Source organism: Peromyscus leucopus, chromosome 4, assembly GCF_004664715.2.
Source record: "Peromyscus leucopus breed LL Stock chromosome 4, UCI_PerLeu_2.1, whole genome shotgun sequence".
NCBI lineage: Eukaryota > Metazoa > Chordata > Mammalia > Rodentia > Cricetidae > Peromyscus > Peromyscus leucopus.
The window spans coordinates 136,835,144-136,848,333 of record NC_051066.1 but is presented as its reverse complement, the minus strand read 5'-3'; the positions used below and the strand labels follow the sequence as shown (position 1 = coordinate 136,848,333).

Sequence of the window (13,190 nt, the reverse complement as noted above, 5' to 3'; positions counted from 1 at the left end):
TCCCAGATGCAATGGCAAGGTCTGCAATTTCCTGGATGAAGGAGCCCTCATCTCCCAGCAATGCTTGCAGAATTGACATAAAAATGAAAAACCTTGATAAAAATCCATTGTTGATGGATTGCCGTCCTAGCTTCTCGATGGGAAATTAAATAGGTACAATCTTGTTGGAGGCTAATTTGACAATATTAACATTGATAATACACCTATCTTTCAATCTAGCAATCCCTTTCCTTGCTTTGGAGAGAAATGCTCGCACACGTGTTAAAGGAACATATATAAAAGCTGTTGGTTGCAGCATCGTTTGCAACAGAGAAGCCTAGGAACGCCTTAAATGCCCCTCAGTATGGGACTTGCTTTTTTAAAAAGAGAAGAAGAAAAAGAAAAATGACAGCGCATCCATTGGGCAGAATGCTACACATACGTAAAAAAGAAAGAAGCAAATGCAGGTATATTGACACCGAGGTTACTGAGTAAAATTATCTAGCTGAGGCTGGAGACATAGATGTTACAAACAACATTGTTGCATATTTTACTCCAGGAAAAAGGTCTTGCACATCTATCTTGTATATTTCATCTTAAAATGAAGTAAGGGAAAAAGAGCTAGAGTGGCCACAGCGGTTCCTGCCTGACCGGAGTCCAGGCTTCATCACAGTCCAGCGTTGGCATCATTTTGTCAGCTTTTTACAATTGAAGGGTGCTGCTCACTTCCTCGGTAGCTAGAAATCTGCTCCCTAGCTGGGAGAGCATGCAGGCAAAGAAGGGGAAATCAAGAAGGCCAGTGGGTTAGGGGAGCCAGATCGCCCCATTTCTTGGGTTAGTCTTTGGATGTTAGGAGGAAGGAAGGAGGCTTGATTCTGGAATGAATGCTAACAAGGGGGAGGGAGGTACTGGGGCATGCAGGGGAGGTCTGAAGGTTCAGAGATATTGAACAGTAAGCAAGTCTCTGGGTTTGCTCTGTTTTTTTTTTTTTTTTACTTCATTCATTCATTCTCCTACTCACTTATTCATTTATTCCATAACTACAATTGAACCCCTCCCGCCATGGGTATTACATTGGCTCCTGGGAACACAAGAACAGTTTCCAGGAGCCCCAGGTCCTTTCGTGTTGTTTTACCAAGTGTGTTTCAATAATCTGTGTGGTTCAACAAGCTGTGTTTTTAGCACATTTTCTCAAGTGAAAATAATTTGGACTGACTGATAAACCACACTTGACCTCCCCCATATTGTTTCCTGAGACCTCTCTTGAACCTGAGGTCACCCTGATCCACCTGGCAGAAGCGGGGTGGTGGTGGTAGAGAGGCCTGAGCCTTCTTGCTGTCTGACACCATGGTATGTAGCTTTCCTAGAATGCTGTGGATCTCTTCTGACCCCCACACCCAGCTACAACCCGAGTCCTCCCGAGGCCTGGGAAGAACCACATCCTACCTTTTCTAAGTCCTTCAGAGGCAAGCAGCCAAGTCCTTCTGGGTAGAGGGTGGCATCATATGCAAAGACCCATGGCAGAAAACATCTTAGTCGGTGGAGGAACTTAAAGGAACTGGCATGCCTGGAGCATTAGTGGAGGAAATAGGTACATTTAGAGTCTGGTGGGAGAAATCACATGCAGCTCGAGATAGAGTGGTGGAGACAGAATGACCAGCTTCATAGATTAAGACTAACTTAACTAGCTCTATTGCCCCATGGAAAAGCAAAAGTCAATCAGCCCATAGCCAAAGCCTCTGTTGTCTTTTAAGCCACAGATGAGGGTGGCTTGGACGAGGGGAGGTGCCAGATGGAGAACTAGAGAGCTGGCTCCTGAGGTGGAGGGAGACAGCTATTCTGGTCAGGCTAGGAGAGGTGAAAGGCAGGATGTGGTTTCAGATTCTGTACTGGTGGCCTTGGGTCATGCTCAGGTGTGGTGAGAAGGGAGAGGCACTGGTGGGCCCTCACCCAGCGGTGGCTTTGAGCAGTGTCAGCCCCTTCTCATGACCACAAGCCACATCCCCCTTCTTTTCTCCCCTTTCTTCTTTCTCCCCCCTTAGCTTTCTCTGCCCCATTCTCCTCTTCTCCTCCTCCCCTTTCTTCTATTTTCCAAGCCTCTCCCTTCTTATCCTCCCTCTCCTTTTCCTCTCAGATATTTAGGAGATTAATTGGTACTAAAGGTCAAACTCAGGACACAGGCAGGACCATCAAAGCCAAGGCTGAGATTCAGAGCCAGCATCAGTGGTCCAGAGGCCAAGCGTAAGGGACAGAGTGGGAAGGCTTCAAACCTTCCCTCTGCTTACAGTTTGCCTTGGTTTCTTGCTGTCCCCACACAATCAGGGAAGAGAAGGAAGCCAGGGATTCTTGTGGCATCCACACAAAGGCAGCCAAACACTTCCCTTAGAATTGGGAAGAGGCTCAGCAGCGACAAGAGCAGCCACTAGTCTCTCAGAGAGTTGGAGATCTCCAAGAGACAGCATCCGGAGAAGACCTGTGCAGGCACCTAGATCCCGGGGGCGCTGCCCACTCGGGGTAGAGGAACCCATCCCCCACTGCACAGGATTCTGAAGAAGTTCTGGTTTATTACCTCCGTGTAAATTGACATGAATCACTTAACCTCTGAGAGCCTCCCTCTGTCTTTGGGTGAGCTGGTGGTGACCTTGCCCACTGCAGGGACCTCTGTGGGTGGGATGATCCGGGAATATGAAACTCTTAGGACTCTGATGTGTATCCCCAGCTACCTGCCGGCCAATCTGGGCAAAGCAGGATTATAATAATAGCTGCTGCCCATGAGAGATGTGAACATCAGAATCCAACGGGCAAAGTGGCATTTCAAATTCCAGTGTGGGTGGAAGTGAATGTTAGGAGAAACATCTCTTTCAGGCCATACTGCCCAGTGGGTTATGGAATGTGAGCCTGGTATGTATCCTCAAATTTTCTCTCAGACACACTGCAATAAAGTGAAAGGAAACGGACATTTCTGTTGTAGTACAGATCCCCACCCCTCTGCGGTGCACAGTAGGGGTTCTCCATCTTCGATGGGCAGACATAACTATGGTTGCTACACGGCCTGAGTGCCAGGACATAGCATAGTACAAAACCTTTTTGGAAATGCTGGTTTGGATTCTGAGGGCGGTTGTACGAGGCTGGACTAAGTGGAAGTGGTAGCTACTGTCCGGAGGGAGAAAGAGGTAGGGCAGAACGACCTCAGTGCCCTTGTCCCCTCGCTTCTTGGAAGCCACAGACTTCCGGAGATTTGCAGGGAGCTTTGGCAACAAGAAGTCTTTCCTTGGGGTATTGTGAAGGTGACGCCGACTTCAGGGCTTCTTGCAAGAGAAGTGTGGAGAGAAAACATCCGAAGGCAGGCTTCTGTAGGTTTTCTTTCCAAACGCTAGTCCCTCCCCAGTAGAACTCAGGCCCTGGGGCCCTTGAATCCACCGGCTTCTGCTTGGCAACCTCCGATAGTAGTAGGGCCGCTGCTATCTAGGTGGGCTGCGAGGCTGAGAATCTCCAACCACTACACATAAAGAAAGAGCTGCGGTTCCCCACTCAGTACACACACTGCATACACACGCATACTTCTCCCGTGTGCCTTAAATCTCACTCCTACACTCGCAGATCGCCTGCTCGCTCGCTAAGCACCTGCAGCCCTTCGGGAAACCTGGATGAACCGCACACCTCCCCGCTGAACGCAGGTGCCAGGGCGCCGCCCAAATCTGGAAGCGGGCAGGAAGGCGCGCCACTGGGTATCTATCAGGTTACCCTGATGGCGTGGCGGAGATGCCATGAGGGCAGCGCCGTGAGAACGTCCTGTTCTGCCTCTCGCTCTTCAATGCCTTGGAGAGTAATTTCTTCTCCTAGGACAGAAGTGCCTCGAGGCCCTGTGGCTAGGACCCCTCAGACTCCCTTTATCACTTGCGGTGCAGTGAAAGAATTCCAAGATGATGCAGCCGGGGTCGCTTTAGAGTAAAACAATCTCAAAGACGAGTTGAAGCGATAGAAAGAAACTGTTCGGTACAGGGACTCTAGCCACTGGCAATCGTGGCTTTCCTTAGGCTTGCAGGAGGCTGCCTGGGCCTCCTTCCTCTTTCCCCTTGCTTCCCCGACTCTCTCCACTTCCAACATTCCATCAAACTCTCGGTTAAAATGCTGTCACAGCCCCCTCTCTATCTCCCCTGTCTTTCAGGGCTGGGGAACCGTACATTGTCCCGTCCTGCAGTGATACCTAGGACCTGGAAGAATGGGCATATGCATATCCAGACTGCGGTGACAGTCTGGAGAGAAAGGTCATTAGCCCAGCAGTTCCAGTTCCAAGATCCTGCAGCGGAGCACACCAGGATTTAGAATAGGTGAGGCTGGACCATGAAATGGAATAGGCTGTGAGCAAAGGCCTTCACTTGGGGCAACCTTCCTGTCTTACCCTTTCACCCCCAGGAGCTAGCGCTCTCTCTCTCTCTCTCTCTCTCTCTCTCTCTCTCTCTCTCTCTCTCTCTCTCTCTCTCTCTCTCTCTCTCTCTCTCTCTCTCTGGAAGGAGGGGCTACCCCGGGACACAGGCAAAGAAGCGAGTTGGGGGAGGGGGAGTGAACGTAGGAGCCGCGGAGATATCTCCGCTAAAGCCCAGAGGAAGAGAGTGGCTGCAACAGAGATAGTCTGGGGACAAAGAGGAGCAAAACTGCCAGGACAAAGGCCGAGTAATCCAAACCCTGGGAGGGCAGCGCATCTACTACTGTTCTGGGGCCGCCAGAGTCCTCTTCAAGGGCCACCTTCTTGAGAAGTGGGTTTCAGTCCTCCGTGGTGCCCGAGACACTCGGGGAGCCAGCACAGCTCTGCTGTCCTCCGCGGTGCTCCCGGGAGGGTGTACAGTGAGGCGCGCACTCGGGAAGCGCTGGGTCTGATACCTCAGCGGGAGGGAGCTAACGCTGGAGCCCCGTGGGTGTTAAGACAGTCGGGGTATAATGGTTGAGGATGGAACCGCGATTTACAGAGACCTGGAACTCTTAAAGCCGAAATGGCCTCAAAACGTCCCATTGCCGAGCTGAGGTCCGAGCGTGCGCTCTCCTCGTGCCACCGCAGCTGGGACTCTTACAAGGCGAATGGGTGTCCCTAGAGCCCATCTTCATCTGCGGGAGGTTGAGGCGAACGGCCCAGGCTCTCTGCCTAGGCGGCCGAATCATTTCTTTCGAGAGCTCACACTTCTCCAAAGGGTTTGAGAAGATTTTTTTCAGCAGTTTACTGATCTAAACATTTTAGGTCAAATTTTAGTTCAAATACATTCATTTTGTTAAAAATAGGCTCCTGAGTCTACTGTCTGCCCCGTCTTTCCTAAGGACTCTAGAGAAAAGGGGTTTTCTTATTTACCGGAGGCAAATTTTTCTTCTAACTGTTGGAGAGGGAAAAAAATTCTGGTCTGGTTGTCATTGATGCGGGCCACTGGACCCCGGTGCCAGATGTTGGCCGGCTGGTCCTCCGCGGCCGGCAGCCAGGACACACTCACCTAGCATGCTTTCGGCTGCTTTTCTTTCCGCGTCTTGAGATGGGAAGCAGAAAGCGACGCGGGAGGCGGGTCGGGTCTCCGGATCCAGCGAATTCGACATCTACTTGCTTTTGGTATCGATCGGGGTCGGGGTCTCAGGAAAGTCCGATATTTCCTGCCCTTCTGGCCCAGGGTAGGGAGGCTCCGTCCGCGCTCTACAGCCGGGTCTGAAAGCCTAATGTGCTGCGTTCCCGCCTCCCGGTCTGCGCTCGGGAAAGGTTTTTCACCCGGTAGCCCTGGACCCTCTCCATCTGGCGTTTTCATTTTAGGACACTGATCTTTCCAGCTCAGGACCTTTCTGAGGGGCAGTAGCCCACAAGAACACCCCAAAGGCTTGGGTATGGAATTTCAGAGACAGCAACCGGGGAGAACTCTTGGTTGAGTTCGAAGATGGGATCGGACGACCTATGCCTAGTTCCAAGGGTATCTGTCCTGTGTTCCAGGCGCACACAGCCTGCGTTCAGGCCTGGCTTGGTCGGGTGAATTAGTAAAACCAGCATGGGTCGGAGGCGCCGTCCAAGCCTCCCCGCACCGAACCAACCAGTTCAGGGCGCCGTTGCTCACTGTGGCCACTTGGGGTCGCACTTTATGCCTGTTTGAACCTCCGTGCAGCCTTCAGAAGCTTGGATCAGCTTAATCCTTACAAAACGTTCAGACAAAAACAGGGCCGGTTCCTGAACCAGCAGCTCAGAGCAACCCGGTGCACCGACCAGTGTCGGTCTCGGCTCCGAGCCTCGCAGTTCTCAGGTTTCCATACGACTGGCCGGTGAAAGGTATTCAGAGCCTTTGGGCAGACTCTTTCTTGTTTACCTTCTTTAGGAACATTTTGGGGGTGGGGGGTGGGGGTTAATGAACTGAGCGGCGAGACCTCTGGAGCTCTCTCTGTCTCAGAGCGCAGTCACCGAACCCGCCAGGAGAGGAACGGCGCCTCTTGTCGGGAGGAACCTTCCTAGAGGTTAAGAGTTAGGTCTGAACAGAACTCTTGGAGCCCCAGCCCCGCCCTCCCCCACCACATACATTTGCGCAGACCGCCAGAAACACAGGCCCGCACGACACACATTCACTCGGCCCGCGGCGCCGAGGACATAAGGAGCGTCGCCCACTGGGCGGGGGCCGCTTGGGAACAAAGGGCCGGGGAAGCGTCATCCCGGCGCTTATTCTGAGCCTACTTGAGGGTGACACCGGCCGAGGTGGGAGTGCAAAGAGTATCTAGGGAGGTGTGAGTGCAGGCAGGGCGGGTGGGAACAGCGGCTTGGTCCAGAAGTGGGGCGCGCACCGAAGGCGAGTGTGCGGGGACCTCAACTCAGAGGGTGTTGGGGGTTGGGCCCAGGCCGGCCGTCCCACTCGGCTCCAGCCCTCCTCCAGGCCTCAGCGGCTTCGGGGATCCTCCGGCCTCCAGTCAGCTGACGCGGGGGGCGGGGGAGCTGTCAGGCACGCCCCGCCCATCGTCGCTGGGCCGCGGGGGCCGTGCAGCCATTGGCCAACGCGCCGGGCCGCTTGGGCCCCCGCGCTCCAGTGACATCAGGAAGCGATAAAAGGCGGCGGCGGCGCCAGCTCCTGCACAGCTGCACCGCCGTGCTGCGAGCGGCTGCAAGCAAGAAAGCCCTAGAGCCAAAGAGCCGGAGAGCGAGCGGCGGGCGCTTTGCCCCGCGCCTCCCCTCTGCCCCAACGCGCACCTCGCCTGCTTCTCCACCCCGCCCCAGCTCGACCGGACTCGGTCCCGGCGCGGCCGCAGCCCCGAGCTCCGGGGCAGCTCAGGCAGCCTCGGGAGGACTCTCCGGCGCGCCGCCGCGTCCCCAGACAAAGGCTTGGCCGGCGGCCCCGGCCCGCAGCGCCCTCGGCTCCCCGCCTCCCCGGCTTGCCGCTCTTCGCCCCCGCGTTTGGCTCGGCGCGTCCCGGCCGGCCGCAAAGTTTCCCCCGCGGCAGCGGCGGCTGAGCCTCGCTTTAGCGATGGCCGCGGAGCTGAGCATGGGGCCAGAGCTGCCCACCAGCCCGCTGGCCATGGAGTACGTCAACGACTTCGACCTTCTCAAGTTCGACGTGAAGAAGGAGCCGCTGGGGCGTGCGGAGCGTCCCGGCCGGCCCTGCACACGCCTGCAGCCGGCTGGCTCGGTGTCGTCCACCCCGCTCAGCACACCGTGCAGCTCGGTGCCTTCTTCCCCCAGCTTCAGTCCGACTGAACAGAAGACTCATCTCGAGGACCTGTACTGGATGGCGAGCAACTACCAGCAGATGAACCCCGAGGCGCTCAACCTGACACCCGAGGACGCCGTGGAGGCGCTCATCGGTTCGCACCCAGTGCCACAGCCGCTGCAGAGCTTCGACGGCTTCCGTAGTGCGCACCACCACCACCACCACCACCACCACCCTCACCCTCACCACGGGTACCCAGGAGCCGGTGTGGCTCACGATGAGCTGGGCCCGCACGCTCACCCGCACCATCACCACCATCACCAAGCGTCGCCGCCGCCGTCCAGCGCTGCCAGTCCGGCGCAACAGCTGCCCACCAGCCACCCCGGGCCGGGACCGCACGCAGCGGCCGCAGCGACGGCTGCAGGTGGCAACGGGAGCGTGGAGGACCGCTTCTCAGATGACCAGCTGGTGTCCATGTCGGTGCGTGAGCTGAACCGCCACCTGCGGGGCTTCACCAAGGACGAGGTGATCCGCCTGAAGCAGAAGCGGCGGACCCTGAAGAACCGGGGCTACGCCCAGTCGTGCAGGTATAAACGCGTCCAGCAGAAACATCACCTGGAGAACGAGAAGACGCAGCTCATTCAGCAGGTGGAGCAGCTTAAGCAGGAGGTGTCCCGGCTGGCCCGAGAGAGAGACGCCTACAAGGTCAAGTGCGAGAAACTCGCCAACTCCGGCTTCAGGGAGGCGGGCTCCACCAGCGACAGCCCCTCCTCTCCCGAGTTCTTTCTGTGAGTCGTGGCGGGTCCCGGCCCCCGCCCTTTCCCTGGCCCAGACTCCCTGTCCTGTGTCCCTAACCCTGGACTCCCTGTCCCTGCCATGGCCCCGGCCTTGACCTGTTTGACTCGAGAGAGCGGGAGAGAAAGAGGGAGGAAGGACGCGCGGGCCGCGGGCGACGGGCGGGAGCGCGGGTGGGTAGGGAACCTTGGCTCAGAAGAGAGCAGCGCAGGCCAGCGCAGCCTGCTAGACTTGGGCAGAGTCAGAGAGACCCGGGCGGGTGGGAGGTCCCGGAGTTAACTTTTCTCCAGTCTGGAAGGCAGCGAGGCATTTTCCAAGGAGTCGCCAAGGCCGTCTGGACACTTAAGGCTCTGGGAACTTTGTGAGTGCCAGGGCGGCCGATTCGCAGCCCACAGCTCAGTTCGCCCCAGGAAGAGCAGAGGAGGGGAGCGGAGAGGAGAGGGACTCTGGAGTCCCTGAGGGCGAGAGGCAAGGCTGAGCTAAGGAAGGAAGAACAGACAGATCTGTCTGTCCAGAGTCCGGAGAACACTGGCTCTCAGCCGGAGACGCGGGCCTTAGGACATTCGGCGCGCGAGGAAAAGAAAAATCTCATCAGTTTTATTGCCTGCTCGATTATATAGAAAAATACGAAAATCTGCATTAAAAATATTAATCCTGCATGCTGGACATGTATGGTAATAATTTCTATTTTGTACCATTTTCTTGTTTAACTTTAGCATGTTGTTGATCATGGATCATAACCCCCTTGTTTCTTTGAGTGAGAAGGGATGCAGTTCCAAAACTCCTGCAGCTGCGAGAGAGCGGAGTTTCAGTCGCCGGCCGGCTTGTAAATTACCCGCCCGGCCAAACCACACTGATAACGTAGCAGCAAGCTGAGTCTTTGTTTGGGTTCATTATTATGGCATTTTGTTTGTAAGTGAAAATAAAAAAAAAAAAAAAAAAAAGAGAGAGAGAGAGAGAGAGAAACAGCCAGCTCTGTCCTGGGGAACCTTTGGAATTTGTCCCCCTTTCCTTCCCACTTTAGTTTTCTGTTTCGTTGGTGTTGAGGGAAAGATTGGAAGGGAGAGACAACTGTGGACGTCCACACCTTGGGTGTAGGAGCTTGTCCTCTACCCGGTCTTCTGGCCAAATTGCCCCCCCCCCCATCCCCCAAGAAGAAAAGAAAAGAGACCCGCTCCTTGGCTTTGCATCCTGAGGAGTCAACCCCGGGCTGGCTTGGAATCCTCCAGGAAGGCGCTAATTGCAAGTCCCCTCCCCCAGAGCTTAGGGTGAAAGGATTCCCCCCACCTCTTGCTACTTGTCAATGAAGACTTGCGCTCTCATCGAACCAAATGCCATTCTCAGAATGTACCAGAAACCCACACATTGGCAAGCAATGCTGCAACTTTCAAGTGCGTTCTTTAGACCGATGCATTCTGTGTCTTCCTGCTGTCGGGATAGCAGGGAGAGTTTCTGGTGGTATCCTACTCCCTTCGGTTGTACAGTAGTTATAGGGGAGGCCTGGGTGTTTTTCTTTATTGTTACTTTCATTTCTGCGGGTCAGTAAAAGGATTTAAGTTGCACTGACAAAAATACCAAAATGAAAGCGTACTTTTAAAAGTCCCCATCTGAATTTGCTGGCGCTGCTGGCTGGATGCTTTTTTTTTTTTGTTTGTTTGTTTTTGAGTTTGTATTAGTTGATAAATTTACAGTAATAACAAGATTGTATGAACCGCATGGTGCTTGCAGTTTTAAATATTGTGGATATTCGTCCTGCATCGGAAACGAGCTTTGGTTTTTACTGATTCAACTGTGTTGAAATCAAACTTGCAGCAACGCAACAGAAATTGTTTTTAATTTCATGTAAAATAAGGGATCAATTTCAACCCCTGCTTATGATATGAAAATATTAAAATCTAGTCTTATTGTAGTTTTAATTCAGACTGGTTTCTGTTTTTTGATTATTAAAATGGTTTCCTATTTTGCTTATTAAAACCATGGAAATGGTGTTTATTTAGAGGACTCCGTGTTTGCATGACTTTGACTCTCTCATTTCTTCAAAAATTTCTCCTGCATATCAAGTTTGGGGCATTTTCCAGCAATGGACCTCAAACCACGGGCGGGCAGCTCATCCTCTCCGGTGTGTGGCTGAGTGTGCTGTATATGAGCCTCAAAGGTATTCTTTGCTTCCCACCCAGGTTCAGACTCCAGCCGAGAGAGTCCATCTGTATGCTGAAAGGGGACATATGTGAAAGAGACACTCGACAATGCTTTCAGGCTTGGCGGTCAGGATCAGGAGTGGGCTGCTAGCCGGCCTGTGGCTGGCGTAGTGAATCACAGGAGTCTGGAAGCCAAGCGTTGCCAGTTGCCACCTGGATAGAGGAAGCCAGGTCTTTTTTTTTTTTTTTTTTTTTGGAGTCCAGGGCCAGTTAAAGTGCAACTCTGCCTGGGTGTTTAGGTCTCAACGTCTTTCAGCCAGGCTCGGGGCAGCTTAGAACTAGATAGCCAGCTCTGAACTGAGGCTTGCCCTCCTTTCCCTAAGGTTGACCAAGCAGGTGACACCTGACACTAGATCTTGGGATGCAGGACCCTCTTGGTAGGAAGGCCCTCCTTGGGTTCTTCTTCCCTGGTTAGTATGTTCAGAGTGCACAGGGTCATCAGCTCTCAAAAAATGGCACTGTGGAGAGGAGCGTGGCTGTCACTGTCTCCTCAAACTGGAGGCTGGAGGGGTTTAGGTGACTCTGTGTAGCAGCTCTAGCAGTAGCCTGGAGATTCCTGACATGGAAGTGGCCCTAGACCTCTTCCCTGTCCCTGGTCCTTTGCAGGTCAGTACCTACCTCGTGGCCCACATGGTCCTGGCAGCCTCTATGGAATCCTGTCTGTGATTTAGATTGTCTGGCATTGGAGCAGAACACCCAGACCGTAGAGGAGGTCTGCCTTTTGGTGTGGCTGGTTCTCTGTGGAACTTCCAGCTTCCAGAGTAGACTCTACTCTGCCTTGAAATTCTTGGTGCTGGAGTTCCTAACATGGAATTTCAGGATCCAGTCAGGATCCAGATGGGGAGGTTATAGGCTCAAGCAGGGGGACCTGAGTAGGGAGTAGCCTGGAAAAGAAGAGGGAAGTGAAACACAGAGGGAACAAACAGATTTTGGCCAGGATCCCTGGAGAGTGGGCTCTTGGCATCTGGGGACAAAGTTTGGGGGACCTTAAAATACAAAAACAAAAACAGCCAAACAACAACAAACCAGAGCAAAATAACAGTAACCACGATACACACCTATAGTGCATTGGTGGTGTGATTTCAGCTTGGAGTGATTTCCCAAACCCATTCCGTTTTCCCAGTGGAAACACAGTTTGACAAGGAAGGCTTTGGCCTCCATTTGGGAAAAGGCAGCAGAGCCCATTTCTCCCATGCAGGAGGGTGTGATCTATTTGCAATTTCATATGCAAGTGCCACTACAGGTACAGATTTGTCACCTTTAGGGAAACGGGCCTCTGTTAGAGTTAGGGGAGTATCTGAAGAGACTCCGCTGTGCAGGTAGGTCCCTGCAGTGGTAAAAGGAGATCAGGGACTTTTGGTGGCAGAGGCCTTAAATCTGGTGGTCTGATTCTGTCTAGAATCATTCTAAACAGACTAGCATTGTCCACTTCGGGCATTGCCTAGATTTTAGGAAAATTTGTAAATTCCAAAGCGTGGTCTTCATTCTGCATACAGAGACCCTTAGACACACCCCGTGAGGTCACTATCACTGTGCATCCGAAAAAGGACAAGGAGTGCCACCCGTTTAGAGTGACCAACTGTGTTTGGCGATGAGTTTCAAGGCATAGCCCTAGCAACACATTGATGCACCAAGACACGGGGACCCACATCCTGCACTCACACTGATGACCATGCTGGCACTTGAGTGCCGGCTTCCAAGTCACCCATTGAGTACTAACTCGCCCCAGGCCACAAACGAGAAAAGCTGGGTAGAGTCAGCAGCTCTTTGGAGAACCAGGGCTTGTGGAGTCTCCAGAGTGGAGGGCTCTTGAGAGCGGGTTCCTACAGCAGGCAAGTCCTCTGCTAGCAGCCGGTCATGCGGACCGGCCAGGATGCCACAAGCCGGGGAAATAGGAACTGGATACCCAGGACCTCCACTGTGCCCTCGGCGGTACTCAGCAACCTTTATCCTTCTTTTCGGTTTCCATTTCTCCCTACTGTTGGAAGGCAGCTCGGGATCCTCCACTCCCCACCACCCCTGAAAGTCCTCCCTGCACCAAAATCTTCCAGGCTTCCACTGATCACCCGTAGACAAGTTGGCGCCTGCAGACAGAGACGCACCCGGAGACTGAAACGCACAGACACCAACACCGGGAAGCACTCTGTGGCCACTCTGTAGGCTCTGAGAATTGGGCTCTATCTCGGGTCGCCTTCTTTGCTGGGGCGGACGCGGCCCTACAACTGGCTGGGTGCAGTCGGGTTTCTGCGTCCCGGATCTCACCAGCTTGAAGAACCTGGGGCAGCCGCCGCTGTCACGTCCTTCAGTTCGACGAAGAGGCGCTCAGGTGCCTGAGGTTCAAGCAAATTGGCTACCTTCCCTACGTCTCGGTTTCTCTGTATGTGCGTCTCAGTCTCCCCGCTCCTCCCTCTTCCCCTCTCCCCTTTCTTTCTGTCCTTCTAACCCTCCTCCTCACCCCGTCCCCATTTTCCATTTCTTTAGCCTTTCTTTCCTAATCTTCTCTTTTGTTTACTCCCCTGCCTTTTATTCCAGGGCAGCCTGAAGCTGGTCCTACAGCGGTCCTAGCCAG

The 13,190-nt window shown here is 53.7% G+C and overlaps 1 protein-coding gene across 1 annotated transcript; it reads left to right on the top strand.

The window, feature by feature from the left end:
- Nucleotides 1-7,017: 7,017 nt before the first annotated feature.
- Mafb (MAF bZIP transcription factor B) lies at nt 7,018-10,421 on the top strand. Its single transcript, XM_028868385.2, has one exon. It carries the CDS (start codon nt 7,446-7,448, stop codon nt 8,418-8,420), a length of 975 nt encoding a protein of 324 aa, XP_028724218.1. The 5' UTR covers nt 7,018-7,445; the 3' UTR covers nt 8,421-10,421.
- Nucleotides 10,422-13,190: the final 2,769 nt, after the last annotated feature.